Source organism: Crinia signifera, chromosome 12 (assembly GCF_055691185.1).
Source record: "Crinia signifera chromosome 12, ASM5569118v1, whole genome shotgun sequence".
Lineage (NCBI taxonomy): Eukaryota > Metazoa > Chordata > Amphibia > Anura > Myobatrachidae > Crinia > Crinia signifera.
Window position 1 is genome coordinate 35,246,219 of NC_139228.1, and position 19,131 is coordinate 35,265,349.

Below are 19,131 nucleotides of genomic sequence, written 5' to 3' on the forward strand. Positions count from 1 at the left end.
TAGATGTTGTCCAATGTTTTCCAACTGTTATATAACTGTTCTGTATAAGTCAATCCACTTTGTATATTTCCCACTTAGTAGATTTCTCAGTCAAAGAACTGCCACGGCAGAGGACTGCCTCCATTAGGCCCATATATAGCAGGTCCAATTAAGAGAGACTACAGCTGAGGTCACATGCGCAGCTAATCAAGGCCTGTGTAACATCTACACTAGCCAAAACATTTACTACTATTTAGTATGCCTCACTGAACACAGCTTCAAAAAGGTACTATAAAGACTAGAAACACAGTAATAATACAGCATTTGTTATGCCAAGGGCAAAAATACAGATTATCAGTTATAGTGTCTTATATAGCAGGTTAAATCACATACATTGTATACTGCTGCAATGGCCTCATAGGGATTTATGCAGAGCAGAATGCTGTGACTTGTAGAGAAATGGACCAGTTTAAATCACATAACTGTCATTCAAAATGCATGGTGGTTGGTGCAGGACAATAGATCTATTCTACAGTGTCTCGATAGAGGGTCAAAAGGTTGACATTAAAATAAGTAGACACATGACAAGGTCAACATGAGTTTTACATTTTTTATTTTACTATACTGACATGGTATTACTTTACCATCTATGTCGGCAAAGAGGGAGAATATAATAGTGCGCCAAACAGAGTGAGGAACCGAGCTTGAAGCATGGAGAGCCATTCAAGCCATACCAGGGTACACTACACTAATTGGGGGTCCATGATGACAGTTGTCGACATTGACACAAAAAAGGTGGGAAAATCATATCTACCTTATCATGTGTATCCATATAGAAATAATGGGTGCACTCACCAGACTTCATCCAAAATGAAGACCGAAACGTTGACCATGCCCACTGTCACCTGAGAATATCGGCTGTGGTATGTAAATAAAAACACCTGCATTTTGGATGAAGTCTGGTGAGTGCACCCATTATTTCTATATGAATATTCTGTGGAAGCGTCTGAATACAGTTTGGGACTTTCTGGTTTGTGGCACCCTGGCAGTTGGATATTAATGAGGAGTGTGCTGTCCGACCTACATGGATACCTTATCATGTGTCTACCTTTTTTCATGTTGACATTTTGACCCTGACAAATTTTTTTGTAACCCTATCAACCTATTGCATGTCGACCTTTTTGGGTAGACCTATTGACACTGTATCTCATAATCTGGACCCTTTGATGATATGATTCCTACTCCTTCTATGATGTCTTGAAAAAGATCCACTTTGAATCAAGGTCTCGTCCCCGCAGCTGCACCATGTCTTTTCAGGACTGGGGAACTTGGGGACCCCAATTTTAATACATTATGAGCAATGGCCTAATTTGGGGGCCGCATTTATTAATGTTACACATAGTGACCTGTCATATTGTAAATGACCTTTGTTCTATGCAGATAAGACAGTGAAATTATAATAACATTCGTCATCTGTGAGGTTTTTTTCATAAGTGACGTTCAATGTTAGATCATGAGAATTCCGATATGTAGCTAAACCTGGTTTTATTGGTCTGCTTAGCAACTGAGAGGAGAGTTGTTGGAGAGGCAGCTGCAAGTGGACGCGCTGCAGGACCTGTCTAGTTACCTGTTGTACAGTGCAGCAGAGGTTGGATACATTGAGGTGGATGAGAGGACCCATGTCATTGGAACAAAGATGAGACAGGTTCTGAAAGATGTGTCACAAGACTTACATACAGTTCAGCAGGCCCTGGTGAGTAGCAGGCACATGTTGTAGCGGTCAGAGTATGTATTATGTAGAAGTACAATTGCACAGTTTATAAACTCTTAAGGCGGTATCCAATTAGCCGTAGTAATTTACTGCAGCTAATTGACTCGCCCAGGTCTATCCTATTAGCCCGGTTTATCTTTGCAGATCTCTTCCACTGCATTTACACATTATGTAATTTATTTTATTGTTTCCACACATTCATTGCCTAATAATCCCAGGAACATGTTTATCAGCATTTTTCCATTTAGCAGGGAAGGGAATCTTATAGGGCGGGATGTACTAAGACGAAGATGCGGTAAAACCCTTGTTTTACCGCATTTCCAAATGTACCAATACCTGCCCGCCACATCATCGCAGGGCAGGGTATCGGCACCTTTGGGTGGCAATACCCTATAAAAGCCTATGGGCTTCTATTGCCACCCGCCGCAGACTCCAACCCCCCTCCCAGTTTTCTGTGCTGCTCCTCCTCCCCCAGCAGCATGTCACAGCCGGGGATGTCTTTCCGGCTGCAGGGGGGAGGAGGAGACGGCGGGTACTGCCGCAGAGCCCAGGAGGTAATGGAGACCCCCCCCGCACACCAACTCACAGGTATCGCGGGGGGCCTCCGGCAACGCACCGCGATGCTAGCCGCATATGTTAATACATCTCGCCCATAATGTTAGTAGTATAATAGCTTATAACCATTTCAGACCTGTACAAAGGAACAGAAGGTCCCTGCTTATTAGAACTTCCTGCACAGCTGTATATGGCAAACACAATGTGTATATTGATGTGGAAATTTACTAAGATGGGACTTCTATTTCACGTGGGATGTTGCTATGGGCAACCAATCAATCGACTTATTTATTTAGCACCTTCTAGAAGATAATAGCTAGCATCTGATTGGTTGCCCATAGCAACATCCTTTGTGAAAATGAACTCCCATCTTAGTAAATTTGCCCCAAAACAATGAATTGGTCGAATGATCCCAGTTCTGACATTTTCGATTGAATAAAATGTGTGTTCTCCCAAACTTCTCAGGACATTTCCACAACGGATGAGGTGGATTCTCTCATTTCTGCATCCACTCAGAGTCAGGTATGTAAACACTCTATGGTATTATAGACCAGCATGGTTGGTGGAGTAGTTAGCATTTCTGCCTCACATACCTGAGGTCATGCATTTTATATCTGGTCAAGGCATTACCTCTATTTTTGTGCGTGTCACACAGACACAAATACACACTTTTTTGTGAAAATCTATGTGATAGACCATATAGGGGTATATTCAGGGCTATTTTTCAGCAGGCTCCAGCAGGAACTGAGGCCCTTATTCTAGTTTACTTTTTCTGACAAAATATTTCTTAGATGGACAAAACCATGTGCACTGCAGGTGAGGCAGGTGTTACTTGTGCAGAGATAATTAGATTTGGGTGGGGTTTTACACCTGCCTCACCTGCAGTGCACATGGTTTTGTCCATCTAAGAAATATTTTGTCAGAAAAAGTGAACTAGAATAAGGGCCTCAGTTCCTGCTGGAGCCTGCTGAAAAATAGCTCTGGGTATATTCAATGCTGCCAGAGAGGGTGTTTGTATGGCGAGGAAGCCATCCTTGCCGTCACACACCCTCGCTGGGTGCTGCATTTTGTGGTGAGTCCCGCCATTTCCACCTCGCCTCAGAGAACAGGCGAAGTGGAAACGGCTAGGGAATGGGAGGCCGTTGAATACTCTGATGGTGAGCTATCGGCACTGCTCGCCATATAGCTATATCAGCGGCTCACTGCCCACATTGAATACACCCCATAGAGTGCAAGCTCCACTTGGACAGGAAATTTGAAAGACTAAAGGTGCGATTTGGGCCCTTTTTTTAATCAGATTTCGATGCATCAGGTCGAGATATCGGACAAAAAGTGTTAAATTGCATGTGTTTTGCCTCTGATGCCGGTCCAATGCACGGTCCCGTGCGCACCATATCTGAGTTGGAGATGGACGTGGCTGCCGCAAGGATCTATCGGATCCTGCAGGTTTCAGTGGGATTGCATATGATACATTGTATGCAAAAAGACCGCATATGATGTGTCATATGCAGTCAAGCTACTGGGTGAGTTGGCAGGGTATCGCATGCAAGGTATAACGTATACCTCACACTAGTGGATGGGTACCTTAAGATATTCGCAAGAAAGATCTGCATAATGTGTGTCACATAAACTCCTAATAAAGATATTTATTAATTATTTATGAAAAGGGGGAAAAAATCTGTCCACATTAATAGAGCTGTGTTTTCCTCCTTACAGGCCCACGCTGGTGCAGCAGTCAGTGATTCCACCAGGTATGTTACATTATATGCATATACATTCATTCACGGGGGCCAAGGGTTCTTATGTGTGACTGACAGACAGATTTAATTGGTCAGAAACCCAAAACACTGCTTTGAGGCCAAGCTAGAATTATTCTTGGCCATGTTCCATACGAGGATAATACAAGCTTCATATTTAGCTTTTTTCTTCACACCCCGTAAAGCATGAACTAATATATGCACATCTATGTGTGATAAAGTCCCTGTCCTATAGCTGCATTTAGGGTCTGAGTCATATGCAAAGTGGCTGTAGTTGCAGACAGGCAATGCGGAGCCGGGGTTTGTGGGTGAACAAGTGTAAACCATATATTTTACGCTGGCAACATGATCTGCACTCGCACCAGCCCCATGGGTGCAACAGATCCGTCAGGAACCGGCTTCTCCTCCCCGCGCACATAGCTTACGCTTGGTTACACACTGGGCACTGACTTATCAGGTCCTGGGTACACGCCAGAACTTTGTATGACGGGCAGAGGGACAAGAACGAATTTCGCTCTCACCAAGCCATTCACTCCATAAGGGGAGAGAAGGGAGCGGAAGCAAGGGAACGCCTGGCATTTTATGGATGTCCCCATAAAACCTCTGGGAGCTCCGTTGCGGTCACGGGCATGGCAATGGCTGTTTGTGGTGGGCGGCTGGCGTCAGCGTCCGCCCCGAATTCACAGTAACAGCGGCCATCTGAAAAGTAAGCCTGCACTTTTCAGATTGAAGGCTGGAGAAATCATTCCATGGTGAGCAACATCTAATGTTTTCTCCTCTTTGTGGCTGCGATTACATGCAGCCAGGTCTCTAGTATTATTGCCTGGATAGCGACCCCACCTATTCACATATTGGGCATACACACTGACCGATATGTGTTCTACTGTAATTCAACCGAAAGATATATGTGGCGAATATGGCTCCAGTCTGTACCCAGACATAACATGGCTAGATCTGTCGTTTCGGGCGTGCATCATGTGTCCCGCTCAGAATGGGAAAGACAAATGCATAAATTAGCTACTGCAGGGCTGATTTAAGAGATAATCAGCCCAGTAAAGCCGTGGAGGCAGTCACTTTACCAGTCAGATAGTCACAAAGCTTATGATTCTGGTTGACTCCGTAAATTGCAGCTTACCGAGCGCTAGAGAGTCCACACCCCCCACACACACACACACACACAACATGCGGGGGATGTGTAACTAACACACATCCCCTTGCATGCTGCCGCAGCTCAGCAACCATGCAAGTTACCAAAGCCGTTTGCATAGGGAACCTGCATATCCATGGGGCCTGAATTTGGCTCCATCCAAACAAATTATAATATACGGTACTTGTGTATTATCACGGCGCCCATCGCATCGCATACCACTAAAAAGGGTATGCAATGGGATGCGATTTTCGTGTGAAAAAGGCAAAATGTACAATTAAATATCACATCGCATGTCAGCAAATGGCATGCGATGCGATCACATGCAATTTTTAATTGTACAAGCACCCTGATGGATGCATACAATGTTAAATGCCCCCCATTGTCAACGCGACCCCCACTATCAACGACAACCCGAAGCGTGGTGAGCGCAGCGAGCCCGCATCCTTTGACCTTTTCATACCCCCACTATCCACGTCAGCGTGGAGTTGATTTTAGATAGTGTGGCGAGCCACCGAGCCCGAAGCGTGGCGAGCGGACGCGGAATACATGTAAAGTCACACTATCTAACATCAACTCCACGCCGACGTGGATAGTGGGGGTATGAAAAGGTCTGAGGACGCGTACTGCCGCCGCTCGCCACGCTTCGGGTTGGTGTTGATAGTGGGGGTGGCGTTGACAATGGGGGGTCATTTAACATTCTGGGGGCATTTAACATTGTATGCACCAATCGGGGTGCTTGTACAATTAAAAATCGCATCGCATGCCGCTATATCGCATGCGATGTGCTACGATCAACATCGTGGGCGCCGTGATAATACACAAATACCTAATAGACAGGTACATCTAGGGGGTCATTTTAATAATTTTGACAATATGTTGTTCATTGGTTATATTTTTTGTCTAATTTGGCCTATACTTATGTATTTTACAGGACGAAAGAAGAGTCCGGCTCAGTGAAGGAGGTGACTAAGAAGCGGTCATTGTTCTACAGAGTGCTGCGAGCCGCTCTTCCTCTGCAGCTCCTCCTCCTCCTGCTACTACTTTGCGCCTGCATGATCCCCTTCTCGGAGGAAGACTTCAGCTGTGCCCAAACGAACAATTTTGCCCGATCGTTTTACCCAATGCTGAGATATACTAACGGCCCGCCACCAACATAATTACGATGTGTGCATTTCCGCCACCCCCAACTAAATCACATTCCTATATGTTATATTTAGTCTTGAGCGACTCACCAAATGACGTGAGCTGTGTAGTGCACAATCATCTTTCAGTTCAACTTGGTGGTTTGGTTTTCCCCTGGCTTCAAAGCTGGCGGATGGCCTGACCCTGGACCTCTGCGCTGCTTCATGAAAGGGAAAGCTGGAAGCTCATGCCCCTCCACATGCCCGTAGTAACTGTCGCACAGTGTAATCGGTGATGGTTCATAAAGGTATAGCCATGGTAAATTCTTTTAGATTAAGGAATATTGTGTTTCCTCTCCTATTTTTATGTGACAGGCGGGTTCTTTTTTATTATTATAGCATGGATGTGGTTCTTCTCTGGGTTTTTTGTTATTTATTTGAAATTTTAATCGTAATCAATATGTAAATTCGCAGATATCTCAAAATTTTAAGATCCGTCTATATTCAGAGGAATTAGATGTTGTACAGACGTAAAATTCATTTTCTACAAATTTCTGGGTTCATTTCAGTTTTGTACAGTTAGATACTTTTGAAAAGTTTTTTTATGTTCTTTTTTGTAAACCATTTTCAAATCATGAAGCACTGAAAAGTATTGGATTGAAGGTCATTAATGTTTCAAGCTGTATCTAACATTGATTCTAATATATTCTGCGCAGATCCCACAGGGAAAAAAGGTAAATGTGTTTATGGGATATGAATTCAATAAATGGCTGATGATCTTTCTACTTTGTCATTTTATAGTTTAATCTATGTTTTACATGTAAGCTGCTTTGTAGCCGTAAGGACATTGTAGAACTTCTAAAGAAACCACATTAAAGTAACAAGGCAGAAAAGCCACTTTGGGATGTTAATTAAAGCTATTGAAAGGAATAATACTAGAACGCTCATACCATAACACTTAAAAGTCCAGATCTACTAAGCTTGAAAAGTGATAAACAACCAGCTCCTAACTGTCATGTCACTGGCTGTGTTTGAAAAAGAATAGGTAGGAGTTGATTGGTTGGAGGTTTATCGCTCTCCATGACTTAATACATCTCACCTATAGTGGGTACACACGGTGCAATTTTGCTTGCGATTCAATTGGGATTGAACACAAGCAAAACGTATTCGATTTGGACTATGTAGTGTTACTTGCCCAGGCTATTTTTCTATTCAATTTACACTACACTGGATATCGAATGTGCATCAAATGTGGAAAAAAAAACATTTGATTTCGATTCAATTTTGCTTCTATAAGCAAAATCAAATGGAAAAATAGTGCATTTCTCACCATTACGATCTAATAGGATTCAGAAAAAACACACTTTAGCAGCATATTAAAGTAGCTTTGGTGATTACCACATAAAACGTTAAAGCCCTGAGATATTCAATTGAAGCCCATTTCCTCCCACAGTAATATTATAGCTAACACATGTTAAACCAGAGTTATGGGCACAATCTAAGGTCTAAGGGCGGGATTCTCTAAAATCCACAGGCCAGTTTCGCCGGCATTCGCATTTCTAATGACCGCATATTCTCTAAAATATGCGGTCATTAACGCAAGGGACAGCTCTTGCGATAAGAGCTGTCCCTGCGATGTGGCGCCGTTGCTGGACTTCCGGGTCTATGACCCGGGAGTCCGTCTGTGCATGCGCAGACCGACGCTCCGGCCGCAGGGCATGCTGGGAGGGATCAGTGACGGATCCCTCACACACCGCTGCGGTAAGAAGCCCATAGGCTTCTGCAGGGAACCGCCAGCTTTTTCTGGCGATTCCCTCCGCAGCGGTGACACTGCGAAGGGGGGTTAGAAAATACAGAAATGCGGTAAAAACCCCGATAACGGAGTTTTTACCGCATTTCTGTGATAGAGAATCTCGCCCTAAAAGTGCCCATACACGTTGCAATAATCGCATGCATTTTGAACTTTTAAAGTTCAAAACACATCGCATGTGCTCAAGGGCGTAACTACCATTGGTGCAGGGGGTGCAGCTGCTATGGGGCCCAGAGCTGAGATGGGCCCACTTTGCCTGTCAAAGTATCATGTGCTGTACACATTTTTCAGCATTAGGTGATAAATAAGGGCCCTTACAAACTTTTGCTATGGGGCCCACATGTATCTAGTTACGCCACTGCATGTGCTTATAATCACACCGTGTACCTGCGGGGATGCGATGCGGGTACAATATTGTATAGCACAAAAAGTATGTGCAGGCAGTACTTTTTGTGCTTCATCGCATCACTTTTGTAGTACTGTGCGATGCGATGTACCTAGTGTCCATTAGATGACTTTATACTTAAGGCAAGCATTGCATAGCACAGTACAAATTAAACATTGCATCGCATAGAAGAGGCAAAATCGCACAGCACACAAAATCGCAATGTGTATGGGCACCTTAACACATTCTCAGTGGCTGCAGTAAGAGCAGAAGGTCCTACCTACAGTACCATGGATGGTACTTGTTTCCTATCTGGGCGCCCAGGTTTTCTACGTACGGCACCGTAATGAAATCGGATCGCATTGCATCGGATTCGGTACTCGATGATGTACGATGGTATACGATGCGATGCGATCAGATTCGATTTCCCATAGGAAACAATGTGAAATGGCTCAATTTAGCCAAATTATCATAGGAACAATAGTAAATGGGCCAAAAACACCCCTGAACATTGAAATGTCCCCCCAAAAGTAGTTGACGCCACCCCGCCATCAACGTGAACCCGAAGCGTGGCGAGCGCAGCGAGCCCGCGAGGGGCGTCGGTACGCGTCCTCCGACCTTTTCATGCCCTACTATCCACTAGGGCGTGGAGTGAGAATAGAATAGTGTGGCGAGCCACCGAGCCCGAAGCATGGCGAGCGCAGCGGATACCTTCACAGGTAAACGCGTCCCTTCGCGGGCTTCCCAGGTGTCCATGGCGACGCGGACACCTGGGAAGCCCGCGAAGGGACGCGTTTACCTGTGAAGGTATCCGCGTCCCCTCGCGGGGCTCGCCACACTATTCTATTCTCACTCCACACCCTAGTGGATAGTAGGGCATGAAAAGGTCGGAGGACGCGTACCGCCGCCCCACGCGGGCTCGCTGCGCTCGCCACGCTTCAGGTTCACGTTGATGGCGGGGTGGCGTCAACTACTTTTGGGGGGACATTCCACTGCTCTGTGGTTTTTTTGGGGGTTTCTGGCCCATTTACCATTCTTCCCTATGCTGATTTGGGTAAATTGATCCATTTAACATTGTTTCCTATGGGAAATCGAATTGGATCGCATCGCATCGTTCAATATCGTGTATGTGTATTTGTGGTATCCGATGCGATGCGATCCGATTTTTATACGGAGAATAGCATGGTGCGCAACTAACTTAGCGGGCGCCCAGATAGGAAACAAGTACCCCATGGATTTCTCTTTGGCCCCTTGAAGATGAAAACAGACAATCACTATAGGTGCAGTAATTTACTAGCCATGGGCACTGCTACAAGCCAGCACTATTGCCTTGCAGTAAGTTGATTATGTAGTATCATACATATATTTTGTGGAGAAAGCTTAAGCTTAGTCCTACACAGATCAAGGGGGGCATTCAATCTGTGAATTAATTCCCGACAAGGGAAATAGCACTCACCTATTCAATACTGCTGTTGATAACGACAACATTAAAGGGTGTCAGATCTGCCCGTGGATTGGCTAATTCACTGCCGTTTTTCCTAAAACTGTAGCCACTTTCACTGTCCACAGACTTTCCGACACTAAGAACATAGAATTCGACAGCCGGAATTCAGATTGAATACCCCCAAAAAATTCTATACACAAAAGCATTAAAAACACATCTCTATTCTTTATGGGCAGTGGCTCACCCCAGTATATCGGTTTGGTGGTCCAGTTAGTAATCTGTTTTTTAACCCAAAATAATAGGAAGCATGAGTACTTTATATGTGTGTATCAACTATAATGCTGTGTACACACGGGGGCGATAGGGGCTGAAATCGCTGGGAATATGGTCGCTGAGCGACCATATTGCCAGTGATTGGAGTGTGCACCAGCGATAAATCGCAGGGCGCACGCTCCCGTTTTCAGCCCCTGAATGGTCGCTGGTCGGAGGAACATGCTCCTCCGACCAGCGACATCCCCTGCCTCTTCACCCAGCAGTGTTTAAATTTTCATGTGCGACCATCTCTGGTCGCAGATGAAAACGGGACACAGGGCAATATGATTGCTGAGCAATATATTGCTAGCAATATATTGCCAGAGATCATATTGCCCCGTGTGTACGCACCTTAACACTACATTAGTAGGCCTCTTCTCCATTTCCACGACTACAGACCTCGTATTCACCTAGATTTCTAAATAAAGGGTAATGCACTTAATAGACCAGCCATGTTTACTGTGGGCAAAATCCAATGTAAATGGCAACATTTATCTACACATACTGACAAATTCCTTAGAGCAAGCATGTCCAAATGATGGCCCTCCAGCTGTTGTGAAACTACAAGTCCCATCATGCCTTGCCACAGTTTTGTTATTAGGGAATGCTAAAACTATGGCAAGGCATGCTGGGATGTGTAGTTTCACAACAGCTGTAGTGCTACAGTTTGGACATGCCTTACTCTGTCTTCCTGCTGGTACTAAATGCAGCCAATATTATAGTATATGTTGGATGTAATAATCAGGTTTCCTTATTATTTTCTTTGTGTAGATTAACACCAATATGCTCTATATAATGATCCTTTAAACAATACTATCCAATACTGTTCTTTGTCCCTTAGTAAATACTGCAACAATTCAGCATAGCTAAACTCTAACATCGGACATTGAACATCAATAATATATATATGAGGAAGTCGGCATAGGAGTGTGACCGTGTCTCCCACCCACATGGAAGCACAATCAAGGGAAACAGTGAGGGGGTGGTCATAGAGGATAGAATGTCAATGCATGTCCATCCCTACCAATAATACTGACTGTTAAGGATAGAAATGGAAACTTACTGGATTGCTGGAGGACCCTGAAGTGACAGTCACATGATCAGTGGGATCCGGAAGTCATGCTGGAGCAGCTGCAAGTCATAAGGTATGTGGTCCCTACGGCACTGCGATGAAATGTAAACATACCATACCCAATCGAAGCATGTGACTAGACTCTAATGTTATTGAATAGGTCTGGTGTACATGAAGTCACTAACAGTGTGCTCCACAGTTTCTTTACAAAATATATGGCTGTGATGTGTTGTACAGAGTGATTCAAAAGTCTCCGTAAACCCTTTTGTTTCAAAAACTGTGCAGGAAATGGGAAAACGGAATACTCCAGTAAGGTAGGAGCATACGCTAAAAGATAGACCGCCCACCTCACCCATACCTTACTGGAGTATTTAGTTTTCCCGTTCACTGCATAGTTTTTTAAACAAAAGGGTGTACTGCGACTTGAATCATCCTGTACAATAGTTACCTCATGCTAAACTGAATAACTATTTTACTCTAGAACTCACCTTTTGGGGCATGTTGGCATCTAGTGCTGATATATTTTACCTTATTTAATATATTACAATTCAGAGTACTGACTACCTTGGTGCCGGATGAAGAATACCCTAAGAATATTGCTGAAAACATAACCAATATTGTCATCCGACCTGGTGGATTGGACCAATATATCGGGCACATCATTTAGTGTGTCCCGAAAATGATGCTCTCCCAGGGACCATTGCTGGATTGTCCTGTCGGGCATGCTTCACACCCAACTGGACCATTCCTGGCAATGACCAGATGCTTGGAATGCAGCCATCCAACATCAATAGTGATTAACATCAATATTGTTTCATCATACCATCCAGTCACTAGTGAAGCTACAATAGAACCAATGGTTCATTGCGCGATTCCCTTCCCTATTGATTAGTAAAAAAGTGAAGTTAGTTAAGCGTCAGATTCCACAAATATGTGGATCATAAAATGCAAACATCATAGTTTAACAACAAATTGTTGGCCTAGTATCGAATGCTTTGGCCTAGAGCTCATAGTAAATTCTTACAGTTTTTGTTTCAACCATTAATAACCCCTTTTTGGCTTCTGCAAACACCATAATCATGATATATATACAGGGTACTCTTTACCTAGAAGGGCGGCCATTGTGTGCACTAAAAAATCGCATGCGATGCGACCGACGCGATGCCCGCGATTTCCCATAGGGAACAATGTTAAATGTCCCAATTGACCCGATTTTCCTGTTCAATGTCTCAATTGACCCGATTTTTCCATAGGAAACAATGTTAAATGGCCCACAGAGGCTAAATAGGCACCCTGAAGTGTGAAATGGCCCCCACAATTGTTAACGCCACCCCACGATCAACGTCAACCCAAAGCGTGGCGAGCGGCGGCAGTACGCGTCCTACGACCTTTTTATACCCCCACTATCCACGTCGGCATGGGGTTGAGAATAGAAAGTGTGGCGAGCGCATCGAGCCACCGAGCCCGAAGCGTGGCGAGCGCAGCGAGGGGATGCGGACACCTTCACAGGTATACGGGTCCCCTCGCGGGCTTCACAGCTGTCCGCGTCCGCTCGCCACGCTTCGGGCTCGGTGGCTCGCTGCGCTCGCCACACTTTCTATTCTCAACTCCACGCCGACGTGGATAGTGGGGGTATGAAAAGGTCGTAGGACGCGTACCGCCGCCGCTCGCCACACTTCGGGTTCACGTTGATCGTGGGGTGGCGTTAACAATTGTGGGGGCCATTTCACACTTCAGGGTGCCTATTTGGCCTCTCTGGGCCATTTAACATTGTTTCCTATGGAAAAATCAGGTCAATTGAGACATTGAACAGGAAAATTGGGACATTTAACATTGTTCCCTATGGGAAATCGCGGGCATCACGTCGGTCGCATTGCATGCGATTTTTTAGTGCACGCGATGGCCGCAATTTTTTACTAACGATGCCCACGATCAAAATCGTGGGCGCCCTTCTATGTAAAGAGTACCATATACAGCTACTGGAAGAAAATCTAATATTCCACATACAATATATATATATGCCAAAAATATCTATCATGACATTTTCTGGCCTAATAGTTTTTCTTGTTTGATTTAAAGGTAAAAGACAATTTCATACAAAAAAAAAATGTTTAATTCCTTTACACAAGCTTTTAATTCATTTACACAACACATTTACACACTAATTCAAATTACCTGCACCAATGTTTGAAATGAAAACATTGAGAAAGTCATATTTAAGGAAGAAAGGCACATTTACCAAAAATGACAAAAAAAGCAATACAAAAAAAATGACAGTCTTCTCTATATTCCCCATATTCCCCCAAAAAGCAGCCAAATCAAACAGTTGTTCTTTGAAGCAGAGGTAGATTTATCACAGCTCCTTTAGGTGGTCAATACAAAAAAAGTCTAAAATAAGATGTATTGTTTTTAAATGTCATTCACAGTAAACTGTAGTCTGCTAAAAGCTAAGCATAATGCCGCCTGATTGTTTAGCCAAGCAGCCGCCTGCTGGTGGGAGGAAATACAGCCGCTGAAAGTCCTAAAGTTATTCGCTTCATGCCACCGCATTTGGGCGATTCGAGTCTGCTACTGTACTTCTTAAGAAAAGGAATAAGAAATATCTTAAGCAATCAACTAGCTTTGTTGAGATTTTCTCTCACCACTGAATTTAGAAAAAAAATATATTTTAAACCACTTACAATTTTGAATGTTTTTTTTTTTTGTACAATTTCTGTACTGAAGGCAAAATGAGCCCTAAAACTAAGCTGATCAGACGGTTCTATTTGGAAATCTAAAAGAAAAACAGCTTAACTCTATTGCATATCATTTTGGTTACTGTTGAGGGTTTGCAGTGTATGTACACCAAATATTTAATTCTTGAATTATTTGTTTACTGATTTATTTGTATATTGAGATCGGGGTACTTATGTAATATCTGGGCTCCCGTTTTTCTTATGAGACCGTGTCTGCTTGCCACGCTTCGGGCACGGTGGCTCGCTGGGGTGCATTTAACATGGGAGCCCAGATAATACATAAGTACCGAGATCGGTGTCGGTGGGTTTCTATGCTTTCCCTTTATATTCTGAAAATATATATTTTCTCACTTTCAAAAAATACAGGATAGAGCAATAGTTAGGGCTGAATTAAGCCGTGGGGTATCTGGGAGGAATTACAGATGGAGCCATCTTCAGATAGCTCTCTCTGGATAGCCATGGCGAGCCAAGGCCTATTGTTCTCAGCTGCAAAACATAGAACAATACAGTAGGAGATTAGCATTGGATTAAGTCCGACCACTCTGGCTCACTTAATCCTATTAAAGGATGAAGAAGACTCTTTTTTGTGTCAGGACTGCCCACTGGTAATATAGTCAGCCACACATGATTTACCTAATTCTGGGCCTGATTTCACGGTAGAGTAGGTCTGAGTAAATGCTAGTTGTAGCGGTAGTGATCCGCCTGTGGTGGGGAGGTAAAACATTTTTCTTTTACAGTACAATGTACTCATATATAAATTATATTTTGAACCTGAAATCTTAATCTGATTTATAAATAAAAATCAGTTTACCAGTTCCCGTAGGTAGAAGAAAACATTCATTTTATGAAAAATCCCTTCTAAAAAAAAGAAATCCATCAAATAGATGTTGGCCACTAATTCTGTAGGATCTGAAATTTAATCATCTCAAAAGTTCATCTAATTCAAATTAGTGCGATCGGTCTCCACATATATGTAATATCTTAACATATACATTGTTCTTTAACTAGTTGGCAGAGGCTGAACGAGAAAATGCACTTTACCTAAAGCTTCTGAAACCTATTTGGAGTGTTTGTTTTTCTCTTTTTAAGTCTAATCATTATTTGTTACTTTGGTTTTAGAGGGAGGGCAAAAAATAACTTTTGCATTCTATATTATTAATACATCATGTTATCCTTGGTCATAACTTAAGTAGGTGTAAACAGTGCCATTGTTATGGGGCCTGGATGCATAGGGGCCTAGAACCAGGTCATATAGTTGTCTACCAAGTTCCCAAAATTATCTGCTAAGCAATTAGCCATCTAACCCTCTCAATAAAGCTCCACACTGTTATTAGTGATCTATCACTTCACCCTCGTAGGCACCGCTGATCTATTCAGTAGGAAATGTCCCTGTCAGACAATAGGCTTCTACATTACAGGCTTTGTAAAGTGAACAATATGGCATAATATGAAGTAGGGTAATTACACTGTGACATAACATAAACTGTGGTAACTTTGATGTACCATAATATGTACAGGTGTCACTGTCAGGCATACTGTGTGTTGTTATCACTACAATGTGCCATTTTGTATTATCATGACACTACCATGTGGCATAATATGAATTGTGGGAGCTATGAGGCATAAGAATGAACTAGAGCAGTGGTAGCCAACTCCAGTCCTCGAGAGCTACCAACAGTTCACATTTTCCAGACAACCTAGCTGCTGCACAGGTGCACTCATTACTACATTATAAATGATCCACAGGTGGAGCTAATTACTTCACTTGTGATTCTGTGAGGAGACCTGGAAAACGTGTACTGTTGGTAGCTCTCTAGGACTGGAGTTGGCTATCCCAGAACTAGAGCAATACAATGATGCACAAAAAATCAACAGATAATGTAGAGATACTTGCCTCTTGAAGCGCTGAATGCTACTATAGGGCACTACAATGATGCGTAAACAACTAAAATACCCCCCTCCCCCTGTTACAAACTATGCAATTATTGGGCCAATTTGCTAATAACCGGGTGATTAGCCTGTTTTTGGTATAGTGTGTAGGCATGACTGTTGTGGACAAATACTGATAAAATGGTCCAAAAATGTTGCTAGAAGCCCAGGGTGCAGTAAGTCTAATATCTGGAGAAATAATAAGTGAAGTTTAATTTAACTTAATGAGAATGGACAATACTGTATTCAGTGTATCTGCTTATTTTAACCATAATTAAAGTAGCTCATTTGTGGCATCAAAAATAGCAACCTATCAATGAACAAGAAGATCAAAAATATCAGCCATGAAGTGCCATAGTGATGTCATCGGTTCCCATGTCTTCTGCAGGTTATGTGCTAAGTATGCATCTACTGTATATATGTGACAAATGCACATCAAGAGCCTGATTCACGTTGGCTTGGTCACCAGCATATTTGCTCCGGGGACCAATGACGCAGCACTGCACATGCGTATCGGTGAATATACACATATGCAGGGTCGCTATCAGTGACTATCACAGTTGCCCCCACAGAGGGGGGTGGATAGGGGGGGGGTCTGGCATGGGGATGCCCAGCATTTCCTGTGTCAAAGCCTACACAGGCATGCGTCTGACGTCCGCTCCCGTACCGTTCTCAGCCATTTACAAGCCAAACAAAAGTCAGTCTAAAGTAAAGTGACTTATTTGCGAACACCTAAAAAAATCATTAGATGGTCAGCAACCACCGATTGATTTTTTTAGCCATACGCTTGCATGCGATTGGATGTGTGAGAGTACACATCCATTCACATGCCGCCACGTATATATATGTGGGGCGAGCATTCATTTGGCCGGCATTAACCCGCTCGCTAAGCAGTGAATGACCAGTGCTTAGCGAGTGAACCTGACTTCGGCCCATAGCTGCTGACTTTGAGTGACTCTTTTGGGAGCTCCTAGTGGAGCTACGATTTGAGGCCTAAAACAGGCAGAGGAAGATTCACAACGGCACCAATTCACAGCGGAACTCAACATCAGGGTTGTCTAGTCCGGAGTCTCCCGAACATTACTGTCAGAGTAGGCCGTTATGCTGTAATACTGTCTGGGCGGTATTCAATGTTCACGGCGAGGATGGCTTTTTTTAGAGAGGAAAAGCCATCCTCGCCGTCCAGCCCGCTTGCCATATTCTATGTTCCAGGGAAGTCCTCGCCGTCAGGGCAGCGAGGATTCCCCGGAATGGCGAGGTTCACTGCAAAAGGGAGACGCACTCGCCGTTTCCAACTCGCTATCAGCAACTTGCACCCCTCCCACATTGAATATACCCCCATGTAGTGTCAGTCCCTCTGCAAGAAACGTTGCTGTACTTTATATAAAACTACTATAGTGGAGCTGGGTTACAAAAACCACCAGTGTTTATACTCTTTTTGCAGCTGCCCTTTCATTAGCCCTATACTTCCGGAGCTCCAGATCCATCCATTATTGGTCTAGCCGTTCAGTAGACATCCTCAATGTATAACTACTCCCATCATAATAACAGCTTGAGCCACTATCTGCACCTTAACCGCACAACATACTATAAAGACGTATCTAAGGCTTGGGTTTGCCAATGAAATATATACACTGTAGCATGCATGCAAATTGAGCAAGTTCACCTGAGAATTCCTAAATAGAATGTTTTATCATCTCATAGTCACTATACAAAGTACATTCCCAATTTGATTGTAATCAAATAACTTCCGTTTGCATCTTAGAACAAAGATTGAGTTTGCCCAGAAAGCAGAATAAGTCTCTTATGGGACCCGGCTTGTAAACGTATTCAGGATTTGGTCAGTCCCATATTTCCGTCTCACCAGTTTCCGGTGCATCACTGCGGTGGCTGAGTGGCCACATCTCTGACCTCATTCTGAGTCTTGGTGGTGTAAGCGGCAGCGGCCATTGGCTTCCTGTGATCACGCAGGGTATGCGCATTCAGCATCTCCAGCAGCAGGTCGTACACGGGCACCACGTTTTTGCACTTCATGCTCAGCAGATGCTCCATCCCCTTGTTGCTGAAATCAAATTTGGGAAATTCCAAAAACAGATGCTGAAAATATTTTTTATTTGCCACGTGACAAGGGGGGAGATGTTTCAAGCGATGTAGTGGAAAGAGTGGAAAACTGGACAAGAGAAGAAGTTGCTTATAGCACCCAATCAGCTTCTACCTACCATTTTATAAAATGTACTGCCTCAAAGCTGATGGTTGCTACGGGCAACTTCTCCTCTTGTCCACTCAGTAGAACGGCTTGATAAGTCCCCATCTTAACGTTAATCTAAAACTGTTCAACGGCTTATATATTTCCATGCAGAATTCCTTAGTCACAGCTGCTGCAGAAACTAAGAAATTAAGGGGTATTTACGAAGATGGGAGTTCTAATAAAGTTAAGAATTTTGCTATGGGCAACCAATCAGATTTTAGCTATCATCTTCTAGAACAGTGGTTCTCAACCTCGGTCCTCGGTGCACGTTTTCCAGGGCTCCACACAGAATCACAGGTGAAATAATAAGTTCCACCTGTGATCTTTTAAAATGTGTCAGTGAATAATGCGTGCACCTGTGCACCTTCCGGGTGACCTGGAAAACGTGCACTATTGGGGGGTCCTGAGAACCGAGGTTGAGAACCACTGGTCTAGAAGGTGCTAAATAAGAAGCAACATCCCATCTTCAATAGAACGCCCATTTCAGTAAATAAACCCATATGGTGCCCAGACACTTATGCGATCGGATTGCTACTTATGGAGCCTAAAGTGGGTTCTTCCAGCACCCGATGTCGCATGCCATCTGTGACGCCACATCGGGCGTTGGAAGAGGGCGGGTGGCAGGGTAGCGTATCGTTATGAAGGAGCGCTGATGGGTTTGGGGAGAGGGTGCCGGAAGGAGCGTTGGCGGCGGAGTAGCGTAACCCTGTGAAGGCGCGCTGAAGGCGGCGGGGGTCAGCAGCAGCATTTGACAAAAACGGTTTAAAACACTGGGCGGCCAATCAGAGGGCTGCCCAGTGTTTTACTTTTTTTTTTGGTACTTGTGTATTATCACAGTGCCCCCCAGGTTAAGTCGCACAATT

The 19,131-nt window shown here is 43.8% G+C and overlaps 2 protein-coding genes across 8 annotated transcripts in view; one reads left to right on the forward strand and one right to left on the reverse strand.

Annotated features, from left to right (window-relative positions):
• The window catches only part of SYNE2 (spectrin repeat containing nuclear envelope protein 2), a 351,025-nt gene extending 343,910 nt beyond the window's left edge, over nucleotides 1–7,115 (forward strand). For all 6 annotated transcript variants that reach the window (XM_083167027.1, XM_083167022.1, XM_083167024.1 and 3 more), the window contains 4 exons: nucleotides 1,541–1,732; nucleotides 2,771–2,827; nucleotides 4,022–4,056; nucleotides 6,144–7,115. In XM_083167027.1, coding sequence (XP_083023153.1) covers nucleotides 1,541–1,732; nucleotides 2,771–2,827; nucleotides 4,022–4,056; nucleotides 6,144–6,369 — 510 coding nt within the window. In that variant the 3' untranslated portion in view covers nucleotides 6,370–7,115. The remainder of the gene's footprint in view (nucleotides 1–1,540; nucleotides 1,733–2,770; nucleotides 2,828–4,021; nucleotides 4,057–6,143) is intronic.
• A 9,500-nt stretch (nucleotides 7,116–16,615) lies between these two features.
• ESR2 (estrogen receptor 2) overlaps nucleotides 16,616–19,131 on the reverse strand; it is a 97,691-nt gene continuing 95,175 nt past the window's right edge. For both annotated transcript variants that reach the window (XM_083167331.1, XM_083167330.1), the window contains exon 9: nucleotides 16,616–18,082. In XM_083167331.1, coding sequence (XP_083023457.1) covers nucleotides 17,899–18,082 — 184 coding nt within the window. In that variant the 3' untranslated portion in view covers nucleotides 16,616–17,898. The remainder of the gene's footprint in view (nucleotides 18,083–19,131) is intronic.